Source organism: Antennarius striatus, chromosome 2 (assembly GCF_040054535.1).
Source record: "Antennarius striatus isolate MH-2024 chromosome 2, ASM4005453v1, whole genome shotgun sequence".
NCBI classification, from domain to species: Eukaryota; Metazoa; Chordata; class Actinopteri; order Lophiiformes; family Antennariidae; genus Antennarius; species Antennarius striatus.
In genome coordinates, this window is record NC_090777.1 from 15,357,256 (window position 1) to 15,374,515 (window position 17,260).

At 39.9% G+C, this 17,260-nt stretch overlaps 1 protein-coding gene across 1 annotated transcript; it reads right to left on the reverse strand.

Moving 5' to 3' along the window:
- Window positions 1–490: 490 nt before the first annotated feature.
- Window positions 491–17,122, reverse strand: arih2 (ariadne homolog 2 (Drosophila)). Its single transcript, XM_068339778.1, has 15 exons — window positions 16,994–17,122; window positions 13,304–13,826; window positions 12,136–12,203; window positions 11,844–11,916; window positions 10,675–10,816; window positions 7,798–7,919; window positions 6,894–7,003; window positions 6,257–6,374; window positions 5,996–6,046; window positions 5,660–5,681; window positions 4,623–4,774; window positions 4,254–4,397; window positions 2,585–2,653; window positions 2,354–2,479; window positions 491–2,106 (listed from the first exon to the last, which is right to left on the reverse strand). Exons 2-15 carry the CDS (start codon window positions 13,565–13,567, stop codon window positions 2,035–2,037), a joined length of 1,533 nt encoding a protein of 510 aa, XP_068195879.1. The 5' UTR covers window positions 13,568–13,826; window positions 16,994–17,122; the 3' UTR covers window positions 491–2,034.
- Window positions 17,123–17,260: the final 138 nt, after the last annotated feature.

Genomic DNA, 17,260 nt, shown 5'->3' on the forward strand with positions numbered 1-17,260 from the left:
TTAATTTGAGACAGACTAAAGTAGTTGTGATCATTGTGATCGAATATAACTGGTTCACATAGATCAATGTCACTGACTACAAGTAATGGTTAGGAACATGTTTGAAACATGTGTGGACCTAAAATGAAGAAAGCTGTCAGAAACATAATTGTGAAATTAAAACCGGCTGAATATGTGTATGTAAAAGGTATATTTAAATATAACTTCTTATGTGTAATACAGTATGTGTCTACTGAGGGTAGGGCTACAGCAGTGATTCTCAGTGATCTTCTGAATCTGGCCTCATCGAGCGTTATACCGACTTTTCACATCACCTTTTGCCAAAAATAAAAGGCTAACCACTCCTTGAGAGAATTAAATATTTTCAGACAAACAAAACAATGGCTGGGGGGGGGGGGCATTTATTTCTCAGTACGTCTGAGGTTTAGTCCGAGTCAGCCTGCTCCACACCAGAGTTTGGGTTTGCGTAATGAACACACAAGAGACAAGGTCCGGGTTTTAAAAACTCTCAGTAACTCTATCTGTATTAATGTACAACCGTTGAAAATTACAATTTTTTTGTATTTTTCTCTTTTTGTCAAATGAACTATCAACAGCCATTTTCCAGCAAAAAAGTGAACAATGTGAGCAGGGATGTAAGAGGAAATAAAGACCAAAAGAAAGTGAGAGGATGAATGCAAAGAAGAGCACAATATAGGGGGAGGAGGAAAATTAATGATTAACATTTATTTTCTGAAGGAGTGTTTGTGTATGTGCGTGCAAATACCAGGTAAATTCATGTTTCTGTAGTGTACATAAATGGCTGAGATTAATCCTGCTGCCTCACAACCTAATATCTGACCAATGGAGGAGGTCTGGCTCATAGTGGTCCGAATCTACATGAGCTGCACACAATCAAGCAACAATACTGGTATGACAATCTAAAGGAACCAAACTCAATGAAGCTAAATGGTATTTTACCTCGATCATAATGACTAACAACAACTCGCTGGCAGCAACGAACAGGGGTGGTGTGTTTATTGTGGAAATAAAATTTAAAAATATTACCTAAAGAAGAACACATTCTTTATAGTCTTTAGTATTTTGCGTACATGAACATGCATCATACAGTATGTAATAAAATATTGCATTTTTTTTAACGTCTATCAAGGAGTATGCGGGACTGAGATCAACATTGTCCACAGTAAACACACCGTGTATATGTTCATGGCAGGATGTAAAAAAGGCTCGTAGAATGTAAGGTCGTATCTCCTGGTGGATCATCTCTGACACTTCACTGGTACACCGTCAGGTTCTGTAATAACTACTGGAAATAAATTGAATCCATGAATGTTACCAGACATTTCCTTTACCTGTGTTGTCACTTATTCGTAATTTATTTCAGAATTTCACCGGAAATTTAAATGTATGAAAAGTATCAATTATTAGAATATTATCGTTTGCATCTGTTCAGACTAATACAGAGAGTACTGCTACAGGTAGAGCTGCCAGCAAGAACCCGCTACTCATTATGGTCTTTCTGAAACCATCAAATAAAACAGATCCCTTCCCCACATCATCTTCTGTTGATAAAAGCGTTTACGTTCTTTTAAAGGTCACTCCAGCAGCACAGGGATAATGTTCAGAGCTCAGACTCTTACACTCTTTTCAGAGGCTACATGTTGCTTTTAGCTGCTCGTATCAGTGACTAAATGCTGATACTGGTTTTTACAAGAATCTCAAAACGCCACCTTCACCTTTTAACCAAATATAAGTTGATGCTATGAAGCAGAAACCTGAACATGAGGTGAGGATGAGACTGAGAGGAAGGAGATACAATCATGCCATTCTGTGCTCCTGCAGCATTAAAAGAATAAGGGGGAGGGGGCGACAAAGGAAAATGTAAATGAGAGAGTGTACAGAAGCGGAAAGGAGGGGGGGGTGAGTATGACAGCACGGTGGGATGATCATGGAAAGAAGCAACAGCAGGAGGAAGAGGAAGAAAGGGAGGAAGGAAGGAGGGTGATGCTGGTGCTTTGCAGTCGCGATGGAGCTTCAGGTGTCGTGGAAATCCTTCAGCAGCGTGCGTCGCTTCTGCTCAGCAATGTGCATCTGATTCTCCAGATCCTGAAAAAAACAGACAAAACATCAGTTTTAATTAAAAACCAAATGTAAGTGAGATTTCACCCAACTACTTTTTTTTATTACTCAACTAATTGTAAAAGTTTGTCAACCAGGCGCTTTAACCCCCCCCCCCCAATAAGGATTAAACATTGTTACTTTACCATCATTACATTTTGATGGTACAGGTGAAATGTCAGATAACCTCTAAAATGAGCAGAAATTCTCCTGTGGTTTGCATGAACATTCTTACCCCTCTGTCACTGGCGCTGAGCTCCCCCTCACCCCCCACCACTCCTCTCTCGTAGCTGTCGGCCCGCTCCACCTTCCACGACAGGTTTTCTATCTCTGCTTCCAGCTGGGCCTGCTGGTACTCAAACTACGGGGAGCGTAGGTAAAGAAAAAAAAGTAACCAAAAATATTTTCACACTAACATTTCAAGCATATTCTATGACAAAGGCCCACAAACATGTTTCTGACTCACCAGTTTTTTGCGTGGGCCGGATTCCATGTAATAGGCATAAGGATATGTGTACTGCAGTGTGTAGCGACACTGCAAACAATGAAGACGAGACATAGTCATGAGGTAACGCTAACTAGAATCTTGAGTGTTTAGACAGAAGTTAGGTTGCATCTGTTTTACAGAACATGACAGCGGTGTGAAAGAGCTGCGAGACATTTTTATTCTGGCACCAAAGTCCTTGAATAAGTGCTGACGTATCACTTTGTAACACTTACAAAGTGAGTGTCATGTGTGTTCATACACTGCATGTAACTACATGATGACTTTGTTCACACTGATGATAAAGAAAAGCCTGATCGGTGACTTCTCTGGGTGTAAACAAGGTGAGCATGCAGTTTTTAAATAGTGACATCACAACACCTCATGAGTTCAAGTGATCAATTCAGTTTTTTCACAAAAACTACCTGATACATCAACTGTTGATGAGTTGAGGATGTGGCAGAGTTCAACATTAAGTTACAGATCCATGAGTTTTTGACTTTGAAGGATGGTTTTTATTTTACTCCATTTCTGCTTACCATGTGCAAACAACCTGTTGTATTTTGATGTGACTTTGAGGAAAGGTTGGTCGTGTAGCACCGAAAACTAAAACACTTTGATTTGGGTCAAGATTAAGAGCTGGGCTCAGGAGGGGCCTTTAGATTATGTTTATTCAATTACATTACTACGCCTACTTGACAGGTTAACATGCGAAAAAGTGAGCATTGTCCCAGTGGGCCTGAATGAGAGCTGATCAGGATAAAGGGTTGGCTCATATTGTTTTTTTCTCGACCGTCTTCAACCATAAAAGATGCTTTAAGTTACAGATATTAGCATGAAGCTTTTATCAGAGGCAGGCAATCAAACAGGTGATAGGGAAAGGTTGGTGTATGCAGTAATCCCTCGTTTATTCGTGCTTCAAGATGCACGGCTTCACTACAATGCAGATCTTGAATAGGTAGTCACGTGATACCGTACGCACAGGTTATTGGCTAACAGCGCCCGTGTGTGTGCTGCGTTGAGACTCACAGAACACAGCACGCTTCCATGTTAAAGAAACACTTTTCTTTAATACAAAGACAGTCTATCAGAGTGTGGGAAAAGGTAATACAGTAATAAGGTGGTTTAATATCAGTATTGGGAGGGTTCATAAAAGTTTAAATTTCCATAAATAATAAAAATTAATAGTTTATCGCTATATCACGGAATTTTGTTTTTCAAGGGTGGTCCTGGAACGCATTAACCGCGAGTAACAAGGGATTACTGCATGTTCAAAGTGAAATGGCCTAAATACAGGAGTCACATTTAATCAGGATATATAACTTGTGGGAAGAGGGGCCCTATGAATTGATTGCCTTGATTTATTTGAATGAGCTCCACTGTGGCCAGTTACTGTACTGTAATTGTTCTGCTCATATCAGTTGCAGTAAACTGCTGCCACCTTCTGGCAATATTGATGCATCGCCAAGCTCTCAAAAACACTTCCACGACAAAACAAATGGTAGCGTATAAACGTCTTTCTATTAATAAATGAATTATACTAAATTAACATCAATTTGAATATTCAAAAGTAAAAGCTCATCTCTTTTCTTATATCCTTGCATTTAGAGTTTATACACAGATACAGCTGCAGTTCAATTTGTGTCGGTACCTTAGCCAGTAGCTTTGCAGCATTATGCAGGTACTGCCAGTCGATCCAGGTCCCCAAGTTGTTCATCACTCTCTCCTGGATCTTCTCTTGAATCCTCTGGTACGTCTGAGCCTCCAATTGCAGAGACTTGTTGTGATTCTCCCACTGGTGAGAAAATGTTAGGCTTTTCATTTGGCCTTAGCGTGAACTACCACATTTTTTACCATTGCAATTTTACCCTTGGTATCAAAAGTAAACATTTGAACAGCAATAGGGGAAGGAAATAAAGACATTAGAAGTTTTTTAATCCTCTATTTTCATCCATGAGGAAGTTATTTCTACCCATAATATTTTATTTCATGTAATTTGAGCGTAGCAAAAGCCACTCACCCTCTCGAAGTAGAAGAGGTATTTCTTGAGAGCCTCTCTGGCCTGAGCCTGCTGGCTCTGGTTGACAATATCGGGGTTTTCCTTGTAGCGACTGCACTCGTAGTATTCACTGCCGTGAGTCTTCCAGTCACCAAGACACATCCAACAGAAGTCTTGCAGGGAACACAAACCAGACATTAATGAACTCCACAATATCCCTGCATTACATTTTACCTGCAGCAAGAAAAACACATTTAAAAGTCTTCTGTAACAGTCAAAAAGCTCAGCTGTGTTTTTACTGTGGCTAAACTGGAGGATATCTGGGAGCAAGTAGCTCAGTTCACTAGGTCTTGATTTGGGGACTGGAGGGTGACTGGTTCAAGACCTGTGTGGAGTGGGAACTGGTAGCTGGAGAAGTGCTAGTTCACCTTCTGAGCACTGCCAAGGTGCCCTAGAACAAGGCACCAATCTCCACAAGCTGCCCTTGGGGCGCTACATAGCTGCCCATCATTTAACTATATTTCTCCATGATTTGCATGCCTACAAGCCCTTAATGTGTGTGTGTGTGTGTGTGTGTGTGTGTGTGTGTGTGCGCCTGTGTGCTTGTGTTGTAGCCTGTGTATATGTGTGAAATACATACAAAAAATGAAAAAATTAATCTCCCAAAAGAAAGTAACTTTTTCTTTCTGATATTGGCTCTAGATATTCTGTTTCTCCAGATGATGGACTAGATGTCGGTTTATGCACATTAGTCAAGACACATTGGATGGAGGCAAAGTGAAAAACAATTCTCAACTTGTAGCTTGTAGAGTTTTGTTTCTTTATGAAGATTTTATTTTCTCCCCATACCCCACTGGATTTTCTATATCAACTGTTTCCTTTAGACAAAAAGTGCAAAGGAATAAATACCATGTACAAACTGCAATTTTAAAAAAAATCCACTTTCAGAAACTAATTTCATAATTTTAAAATGTTGTAATTATGGTTGATGCTGTCCTGTATTGTTCTACTGGGTAAAAGCAAAGTGTCCGGTGACTTCATGCTGCTGGGAGACTCACCGTGTTTACACTTGGAGCATTGCTGAAACAAAGACACAAGAAAAAGTCAAATTCATGAAGAACCAAGACAGTCAGAGACTGCAACGTCCTGCAACTTTCAGGGTACCCTGACCTACCCTTAGTAAGTAGGTCAGGGTACCCTGAAAGTAGTACCTGACAAGTGCATAGCTTTGACCTTTAAAGGTTGGGTAGTTCAAAGCTAAAGCTAATTTAACTGATATTAAAATCAATAAATTTGAGGCCTTAAATTGCGAAATGCATGACAGTGATTCAAGAGAAGTTGAAATTCCTTAAGACATCAATAAAACAGAAACAATGAAAAGGGAAAAGACTTACCATGTGATTACACCCTCCATTCTTTTCAATGCAGATATTGCACTTCGGACACTAGTGGAGAATTAGAAAAATTAGGTTTGGCTAAATTACGTAACATATCTGCTGTACAAGTCTGGAACAGTTTAAGTGTCTCACTATGAGATTTTATGTTGCTGTATAAGTGCATTAAACTAAAGAATGCGTTATGTACATTGCATTGAACGCGAATAGCGCTTGTGTATATGCATGCTGCATAACGAATGCGTACACAGTAAGTCATACATCTTTAGTGTGTGCGCTAATGTAGTTAGCCGTTTCAGAGTCATCTGCACATTTGGTCAGCCACTTCCGAATTGTTGCACAGTCTGTGGGTGCGTGGTACATCTGACGACATTTAAAACTGTGAGAGAGTGAGAGAAAGAGAGAAAGAAGAGATCACACATTTTACAAGTACATAACGCTGAGCTTCATCCTCCGGGTTTATTAACTCAGTTCAAGGTTATTTGTCCTGTATGACAAAGCATTTTTTCCAAGAGAAAACAACCCAACAGATTCATCTTATAATAAAAAATATATATTTACATCTGTATGTAATGTGCAAAACTAACTGGGGATTTGTTAGACTGAATTTGACACTAATATAAAAAAAATATAGCATAAATAGCTCAATAAGGAGACTGTGTGCATATTCAGACACCAGTCTGATAATATAATTGAATCCTACACCACAGTTGACAAAACTGTCTAACAATTGTGTTGTGCATTCTTTTCTTTTTTTTGTTAAGTGTAGATATGTTAGGTACTTAAACACAAATATTCTACGGAAATAGACAAGAGTTCCTGGTTATTGTAAAAATAAATGCTTGGGGGGTGGGGGGTCGTGATCTAGGTGGACTTAAGTGTGTGGTGTGACTTTTACCAGAAGACTTCACTGCAGCGGCTGCACTGCACCCTGCGTGCCCGGGGCTCCTGCACCTTAATAACAATGGGACAGTCTGCGCCTGGACACAACTGCAACTGGAAATGACTCTGAGACAGCGAGACAGATGGATTATAAATTACACATGGACAATGTCAAAAAGGCAGAGATGACAGAGTATCTGTTGATTGAGAACACTTTAGATGGAACTACAAATTACTGAACTGTAATACAGCATGAACTGTTACTTTATATCATTTGAACATCATAGAAGAGGTTCATCGTATAATAGCTGACATAACTGCCATGTGAGCAGCAGAAATACCATTAATTTTGTATTATTTTAAACGGGGAAAATTTGTTTGAGTTACGAGTTTTTTGACTGACAAAGTGGAACTTGTGATCTACAACAGAAACAAATACGAGGAGGTGGATGTGGATACACAATCAGCCAGCTGTCAAGATGTGTGATGTTAATTTGTGTGAGACGAGTGACAGAACAGAAGAAGAGGTGCACATAGAAGTCATATCTACAAGGTCTATGTGCAGTAAATAAACTGTGACTCATGAGCTCAGTCAAAGAAAGAATTAAACTCATATCTCAAGGTACTAGTGTAGTGGCTGTCATTTAATGTTAAATAAGCATGAGTGTTGATTAGAATTAATGAGGCAAAATCTTTAAAAAATTGCTAGCTTACTTTGAAGTCTAATTGGCCAGTCTTGCAAGATAAAGCAGTAAGTGAAGGGACTCATCTCATGGAGATGTGAGGAAGCCTCAAAAATTAACTTGTTAAAACAACCAGGGTTCAGGGTTTTCTCATCTCATCAAATGCTTCTGATGTCTCACTCGTAAAAGATGCAAACCTTGACACAGGATCTGTGTCACACGCACACCCTCACACACCTCAACATAGTCTCTGAAGAGGTAGCGTCTGTATTTGTCCTTTAGCTCCTCTGTTGGCAGCAGCGGCAGGACAAAGTCTTCTGGCATCTGCAGGGAACAGTCCTGAGCCATACACGAGATTCCTGAACAAACACACACACACACACACACACACACACACACACACACACACACACACACACACACACACACACGCACACGCACACACACACACACTAAACGTAAGGATTTCTGGGTCACTGACAGGGTGTAGGGAGAGGAGCAGTACTCACACTGCCTCTCAGATGCTGTAGGTATGTATTGGGCTTTCTTTACTAACAAATAAATTGCATCATTCTAACGTCATCTGAGACAAGAAGAAGGTCTGTCTGTCACTTTTTTATTTGCTTCTTGAATTTCTCAATATGTGTTTTTACGTAAGTACAGTAACTGCTACTGAACCATCCAGACAAAGGACCCAACTGCCTGCAATTTAAATGATTTTGTAGATGGACTTGAGTCGGAAGTGAATTGCTTCTTTACAAAAACATATTTAAAGTGGTATGTTCCTTTCCCTGCACAAAAAACAAGTCCTTGCCTCAGTAGATGAAAACTATTTGATGCGCCTCCCTCATTGGCACCACCCTGATTGCTGAAAATATTGTGGAGGAAATTCTGTGAAGAGCTTACACCTTAAAGGAACCATGATAGAATTCTGACATATTTTGGCTTCAGTGATGATCATATTAAACAAAAAGGCTGCGTTCAAACTGCAGGTGTATTGGATTTCCTTCCATATCCAGTTTTTAGGGATGACAGTTCACTGATTTTAACAAGTGTCCAAATGTGATCTGGCTGTTCAGACTGGGCCACATTATCGGCTGATCTGATGGGTTGCCGTAACAACGACTTCGGGGCAGAGGCGTTATTCAGCGCTTGTAATGTGTGAGGTCACATAATTGCAACAACGACGACGAACATGAAGTTTTGTTACCTTAGTGCAGGGGTATTCAATTAAAAGTCACAGAGGTCCAGTTATTACAATTTCCTTAGTATACGGTCCAAACCCAAGTCCAGTTTGGCTCTTGTTGCCAATCCCTATATCCACATTTTCAGTTATTATCAATTTTCAATGCAGGATATTATTTAACTAAGTGCACAGCTAGCTCTTTTACCATAAATAAAAGTAGACGCAGGCAAATAAATTTAAAGCCTTTATGTAAGATTGAAGAACACACACAAACCTCAGATTTAAAAATAAAGTGCAAACAGAGCTGAAGAACCCTTTTTTCTCATAAATTAAAGAGGTTCCAGCCTAAATAACTGAAGGCCTACACTTCCAAGTAAAAAAATCATTCAAATCTTCAGAAAGCATAAATAAAAAGTGGCTCTTTCAGGGGGAAAATGCAAACAGAACTTTCTGTATCACTTTCTGGTAGAGGTGGAGGAAACCCACACACACCAAGGCCAAAGAGAAACACATCTCAGCTTTAGGGCCTTGTTCAGACTAGTCGCCTCTATCCGATTTTTAGCCGATCCAGATTGATATCGGATATGCCGTTTGTAGTCTGAACAGTCACATACCACATGATATTCGATTTTCGTGGGACGGATTGAAACCACATTCGGGACGTAGTTTCATATCAGATATGGACAGATCAGTCTGAACAGCGCCAAACACTCCAATTGGATACGGCGGACCGTGACATCATATTTGCGACACGAGAGCAAGGCACCAGAAGGAAGAGCGTCACACATTACAGAGCAGCAAAACACGGAGGAAGTTGACGATGTCTGGTGTGTGTGAGATTTTCTCCACCTCTAACAGACAGTGATATCGCCAATATGCTAAGGTAACAAAACTTCATGTTTGCCGTCGTTGCTGTTGTTGCCACCGTCGCAATTATATGACACCTCCGCCCCGATGTAATTGTTACTGCAACCTATCAGATGTGGCCCAGTCTGAACAGAGCCAGATCGCATTTGGACGCTTGCTAAAAACAGTGTGAACAGTCAGCCCTACAAATTGGATATGGAGTGAAATCTGATATGCCTGCAGAATGAACACAGCCTTAGTCAACTGGATTACAGTAAAGATCTTGTCACAGAATTTTGCAGATACCTGTAGTATTAAACAAAGTGATATAACAAATAATCCTTCATTAAGTGGAATGAAGGCTAAAGTGTTAAATAACTGTGGTGCTGCCTGGAAGTTAGAGCAGCCAGATCTACTCTATAATGACAATTATATTAACTTTGAATCTCCAGCAGGCTGGTTTTGAATTACAGTGACTCAGATAATGGAGTGGCATCCTCCTCCACCATAACTATGCCTTTAAAACAGCTGACAGAGCAATGCTTATCAGGCTCAGGAGGCTCCATTACACTGCCTGACTTCATCAGAGAGATTGTTAGATAGTGGGGCAGCAACACAACTGCATACACACAATTGCAAATGCACTCACACCTACAATAAAAAGGTTCAGGAATTCCACACACACACAAATCACTAAGGAGCATGCCTCCCTGGTTAATGGATAGCAGGTGGGAATTATCTAAACTAAACTAAACCTGTGACTCCTTTATCTACGACATCTCCAGTCACTTGGAATTTTACAGACACACAAACTCAAATCACTCACAAACACATTCCAAACAAGTGTAAAAGAAACTGTTCCTTCTTTTACACTTGTCCTGTTTGAATCTGCAGTACTTTTGCACCATGGAGAGAGGAGTAGCTCCTCTTGTTGAATTCAGTGGGGTCTGCAGACCTGCTGGTCTGACAGGAACACAGGCTAAAACTCAGACTGAGGCGAAACCCTGAATCACATGGGAACTGACATCAAATAAAGCTCGACTCACAGCATTGATGCTTCACACAGCCTTTCTACTACTCACCCACTCCCATGCCATCTTTGACTAGTACAGTGCAGTGCTGCTCCCAGCATGCTTTACAGAAGGAGTGCTGGCAGGGCAGCGCTAGAAGGGAGTCTCTCCGGACAACCTGTAGACACACCCCGCACTGGAGGGACTGAGTGGCCTGAAACAGATACACAGATATGAATATGCCATCCCCAATGTTGAAACAACCTCCCAAGCAGTCAGATCAGGGAGGTTCTTCTCCAGGTTCAACACACTTATCCTTCTCCTCTCTCTGTTTACACCCCTCTCTTCACCGCTTTCTTGATCTCATCCCTCTGAACTCCTATGGATAGCTGAGAACCATAAGGTGGTATTTTTATTTACAAGGTCTCAGTTGCCTCATACTTTAACGGTTGCCGACACTTTGAAATCACTTTGGATAAAAGCTACTGCTAAATGACTAGATGGCACATAGATTTAAATCAAACACAAACTGCACTGGACAGTTTGTGGGCTCATTTTACATTTAGGAGTGATTTTAGGTATTCTATGTATTTTAACCTCATCTCCTTGTTACATTATTATAGTATTATTATTAATATTATTTTTGTTATACTATTATTATTAGTGCTGCTATTATCACTAGTAGCCTCAGCAGTTTAGTGGTTGCAGTAATCAGGAGTTGATGCTTTCTGTGGAACCGACTTGTATGAAACACAATTTTGTTTCTCTGAACTCCAGCGTTTATCACATGTGCGTTACTATAATAATTCTGTTTTTGTAGAGTAGGTTTATTTATCTGAGCAGAGATTTTTATTTTGTCTGATTTGATGAAATTATTCTTGGTGTTGGTGCTGTTAGTATTATTGTTTTTATAAAATCCATCTACTATCACTGGATTATCTCCTGTATTACAATAATAACTACTTTGCTGCCATTAAGGTGACTGTGATGAATCAGTGACATTGCTGGCTACAGATAAAATAGATTTTGTTTTTCAATGTGTGGGTGTAGGCTTAAAGGTTATTCAAAATAGTGTTCACAAAAATAAAGGACATGGTTAGAACTGAATCAACAGGTTTACAGTAAATGTCAGCTTTTCCATTAAATACAAATGACAGAAAATTGCACTGAGGAATTAACAAAGCAGGTAAAAACTACTGTTCAAGTACGCCTTCATTTATTGCAAAAGATTTGTTACTTACAGTGACTGATCTGCAGATGTTGCTGGGCTGGACTAGAGCATCTGACAACAGGAGAGATGAGTTTGACTTATACCTAGATGGAAGCAAGAGTCGAATGAGTTTAAGGCAGGAAAATGTTGAAACTGCAGTGTAGTGGTGTAGAGTAAGAAGACGGAATTATAATGACAAAGTACAATCCACAAGTATTAAAAAGAGGAAACAGGGGGTTGATTGAACCAACAAAGAAAAAAACGAGACCCCATGAATGGAAATGAAAAAGGCAAGAACAAGGAAGATGCAGATGACACACTACCTGTCCAGTATTTGTGTAACCTGCCAGTGAAAATGCACCAGGATTAGTTTTGCTACTGCCGGTAAAACCTGAGAATAGAAAGAGCAGAGAGGGAGAGATTAGTTACTTCAATGACATTCAATTCAAAGCAACAAAATACTACCCTCACATGAACAACTTGAATGTCGGCTAATCTGTAACGACACAAAACACTCAACCCCACTCAAGATTTCTTTGTATTCCTCATTTATAAATGCAGCATGTTTTGGTTTATTGAAGCCTGACAATCCATTTTAAAAAGATCACATTGTGTCACAAATCCTGTTATTACACAACATGGAGATGCATGACATGCTACTGACAAGAGCCAATAATATAAAACAAATTGTTTTCATGGACTCAATAAGAATATCTAATTAAATTTGATTTGCGATAAAGACAAAACAGGAGGAGAGAAAGCAAAAGAGAGAAGCGGGGATGACAAAAGAAGAATGGACGTGAGCAATACGGTTTCAAGGAGGTTTAATGAACGTAAGATTTACTCTTTCACCTTTTGTCCAACATTTTATCCGCGTTTGGAAAGTGGATCATATTTAAAAGTTTTCATATGAACACATACATATTTACAACACGTACCTTCACTGTTTTTTTTTCTCTTTTACAAACTTAATAACTCAGTCAGGACAGTCAGTACCTGAAAAATGTGTTAATACCATTCTCTCGTGCCTTTAGTCCCTCGAACACGTCCACAATTTATCATTCTACTGTGGACAACGTCAGCTTTTTCAGGTTTATGCCTTTGTAGCACAGGTGTAAAATAAAGTAGGAGAGTTTTACAATATCAAGTTTTTGCTATTTATTGATTGTAAGCCAGGAAGAGTAACTGAACTCATCAGTGTGGTTCTTATTAGGTATTTAAACAATACCTTAACAGCTAAAATCTGGTGAGAAACTACCTCTAGTTTAACTCAGGATTCTATGAAGTGTACGGCAGCCTGCGAGATCTGAAAGCAAGCTACGTCTCAAAGAGGGTGAACAAAACTATTTTACAACCAACCCGGTGTATCAGTTGAGAAAGACACAATTTATCAACACATTTTTCCTACTAACTTGATCCTGGTCAGGAATCCTGTTTCATTACCATAATATTACAGTACAGCATCACAAACATAACTAGCGAAGAGCTCACCTTCAGTGCAGCAGCCACAGTGTTCACCTCCTCTGTCAACACCCTCTGACTCTCTTTGTAGGTCAAACAGGTGAACTGGTACTCCTCTGGGTCAAAGGAGTCAGCGCCTTGCTGCTCGACATCGCTGGCCACGCCTTCGTAGTAACCTGCAATATCACCCTGATCATCCTCCTCTCCTCCATCATCATCTTCCTCTTCTTCAGAGTTCACCCCAAAGTCTTCCTCATTACTGTCTGACGCCTGGCTGTTCATGTCCACAGACATCCAGTCGATTGAATCAATAACCCGGACAGGTAGACAGCTGGCCTACCTGTCGGATCCTAGTGGTTCGATTGGCTGAAATAGCTCGTTTGCAGCGGGAGCCGTCTTCCCACGCCCCTCTCCACCTGCCTGTGACACTGTTCAGACACACCCTGCCTTCCAGTCTGTCTGAGGTGCATAGAGACTACACTCAGCAGCAGCGGAAGAAGCAGAAGAAGTCACACTCCCCGTCACTCATTTGGAAAGCTGATTACAAGCCGATCTGAGGAGAGGAAACAAGAGTAATGAGGAGACAAGAGGCAAAGAATGAGGGAGAAGAAATATGGAGAACCAAAAAAAACATAAGACGCTAAAAAGCATAAGAGTTGAGAACAATGAAGTGAACAAAAGTAGAGCAAAGAAAAGGAAAATTATGAAAAAAATGGGAAAAAGGAGTTAAGCAATCAAAATTGCGAATCTTTTTTTTTTACCAAACTTCATTTTTTATTACTCCTTTGTTAATCATTATTATCAAATCGAGGCCTCTGAGTTTCGTGATATTCCAAATAAATTTCACAAACTTATTTAAATGTATCCGTTTTCTATACGCATCCAAAATTTGCGTGGTCCATGTAAGCACTACAGAGTACACCACCAGTTGTTTTGAAATGTTTAAAGAAAACGTGTTCCTAAAAATACGTATTTATTAGCCAGCATAAATTATTTGGTTTATAAAATATCACAATTAAAAGTGCCAGTCACCATGTTGTGACGTCTAAAGTAACGTGATCCAATGTATGGTCTGACTGGCCAAAGCTAAAGATTTTCAATTCCCAATCAACAATGTTCATTTTATTTTTTAAGAGTAACATCTTCACTAATTGGGTTTCATGCTGTTTCAAGATAATCACTGGTAAGATAAAGATAAAGTCACCTTTTCATTACATATTTATCAAACAACAATCACATATGAACTTGAGCCAGAAGTAGTACCTCTGCTTTCAAACTTGATAAGCAAATTAAAGAAAAAAAAAATCAGTCAAGAGAAAACCTCATTTAGGTAGTTGACAAGGAAAGATTGAGTAACAAACCACAAACAACAACTGCGAAACGCACACACTGTCCAAATAACTCCCACTGATATTGTGTTGTTTTCTCCATGAAAAAGGAATACTGAAGATGTGATTTTTCAATGAATGTCTCAAAATTTCTCAAAAATACAGTACCTGTTTTATTTACAGTACATCTCCTATTTTCACATTTAGCATTTCATTTCAATAAACCAAGTTTGAGTCAACTCATAAAACAATTTTTATGCCATTTTAATATAAAGCATTTATCCCTAATTGTTAAATTTATTAATAAACAATTTCAGCATTGTTCTGATTAAAAGTATGCCAATTTAATAGGATTATAACTATGCAGTGCTATAAACAGTCCACTCTTCCATTACATGTATAGTTCACCTTTGACAACCCATGAAATGGATATTACAGCACTCTGCAGTTTGCAATGTTTTCTTCTACTACATGAAGCGTGTGCTATTTCCAACTACCCTTCAGTCTGAGTCAACAAGGTCTGTATCATATTAAATCTGCTTTCTACACTAACCAGTGTGACCTGTGGGCAAACTGACATGCTCTGAAATGACTGCATAGCCATGGACTTAATTATTGATTTTGGCAAATTGTCCTTCCTCCCGTGCTGCATTCAGATCACAGCTACACACGTCATAGACACTATTGTGTTGCCATGTTTCTATGCTGTGAACATCCTATTGATTGGACTGAACTTTACAAAGAGGAATTTAAATCAGGTCTTGTTCACATATACTACCCTGCTGCAATGCAAATCTGTTATACACGTGCAGAACACGAGTCATGTGTTAACGCTTAATGTCACGGTTTAGAGGATTAACTGAAGAAGACACTCTAGCATTAAGTATGACACAAACTGTCAAAGCATGACTACAGTTAACAGACAGAAAAATACATTGCACAAATAAACAGTAGGAGGAAGCTATTGTAGATGGGTTTGCATGATTGCATTGGTAGTAAACAAATATTTACATCGATTACATCCCGCTTCAAAGCGGTGATGTATTGTGATTGTCAGTGTTTGTCCGTCCACCAAATATCTTTGCAACCCTTGCAGATAGAAAAATGAAACAAAAAGCACATCACTCAGGCAACAAAGGGGATGAAAATGAGATGATGACCTTGAGAAAACTGGGTCAAGGTCAAATTTCAACTTGTGCACACTCAGGAACCGGATAAGACAGAAAGACGAGGGAAAAGGCTAGTGTGAGTAAGACAATAGACCAAAGCTAGAGCTTTGATCTATAATGAGAGGTCAGGGTAAATTTTGAATTCAGGGGTGTTGCTGGATGTTGCAGTCTCTGACTGCCTTGTTATTTATGTAATTATTTGAGTTTTGCCACTCTGTGAAACACACGTTTTTTTTGTGGAGTACCCAAACAGATTTGCTCAGGGCTTTTTTCCGAAATATTAGTAAATGTGTACTAAATCGAACATCCGCCTTCCAACACAGAGCAGAACTCCCCATGCCTGAGGTTTGTGAGGATCCTCCCACGAGTGTTTTTTTTTTTACGTTTTACAGCAGACATTTCCAAATTCCTTTGCGTGTGAGAAGTCGCCAGTGTGTCTTCCTTTTTTTTTCATAATAGGTTCAAATAATAAAGTGTTTCAACAAGTTAACGCCACAGCGGCCTTGTTATCGGCTTTGTTCATCGTGTGACTTGATGCGACTCTGGTCAAGGGGAGACTGTTCGCGGGATCAAATGTGTCATCACTAGCCTCCATCTGGGGAGGTAACACGGTTAGCCCCGGTCCCGCCCGGCGACAGATGAATGCAAGCATTCCGCCCGGTCCGGGCTAAAAATAGCGAACTGGGTGACACACGTCTCGCTAGGCTAATGTATCACAGCGACCCAGCGCAGGCTTGGTAACAAATTTCGGGGGGTTGGGGAGTAACATGTTTTGGAATAAACTAATCAACGCTAAGTTGACTTAGTAGCAGCAGGATATCGACATTTTCGTCTGACGTGAAGGAAACTAAAGTGAATTAATTAAAATCTACAGATCGTCTTGCTAATTCACCGTTAGCCGGATTAGCTTCCAGGCTACCATCGTGGTAGTTTAACAGAGTAGATAAGTAACGGCAACACAAACTCACAGGTTTAAGGAGTTAAATTGCTAAGTACTTTAAGTACATACATGCAAAAGTTTTCGAAAAAGTTGTGTTTGTCCCTTGATAAGAATTTTCCACACAAGCGCTAGCCAGTATAGCCAAAACGCTTATCGCCCCCCCGCTGTGCCCCTGCATCTCATCCACTTTAGTCCGGGGATTGATATGTAAACAAGGCCGTTTGGAGCTCAGAAGCAAGTATCAATAAAGTAATTTTCACTGGTTTTAGTCGGATATAGTTACCTGTCAGAACAGCGTCAGCACAGCCCACGTTGAAAGCCAGGAGTGATTTTTATGAGGGAAACCCAAACAGCGATTAACACTCTACTCGCTAGGCTGGGAGGCGGAAGATAGAAGGTTCTTATCTGTGACGTCACGTCCGTATTCCTCTCGACATGGGCGGAAGCAGCAGCTGATGCGTTACTGCTGTCCATTACAACTAGAATAGATCACGGCATCCTCAGGATTCAATGTGGTATGGCTTTCATTTAATAGGAATTTTCCAGTAGA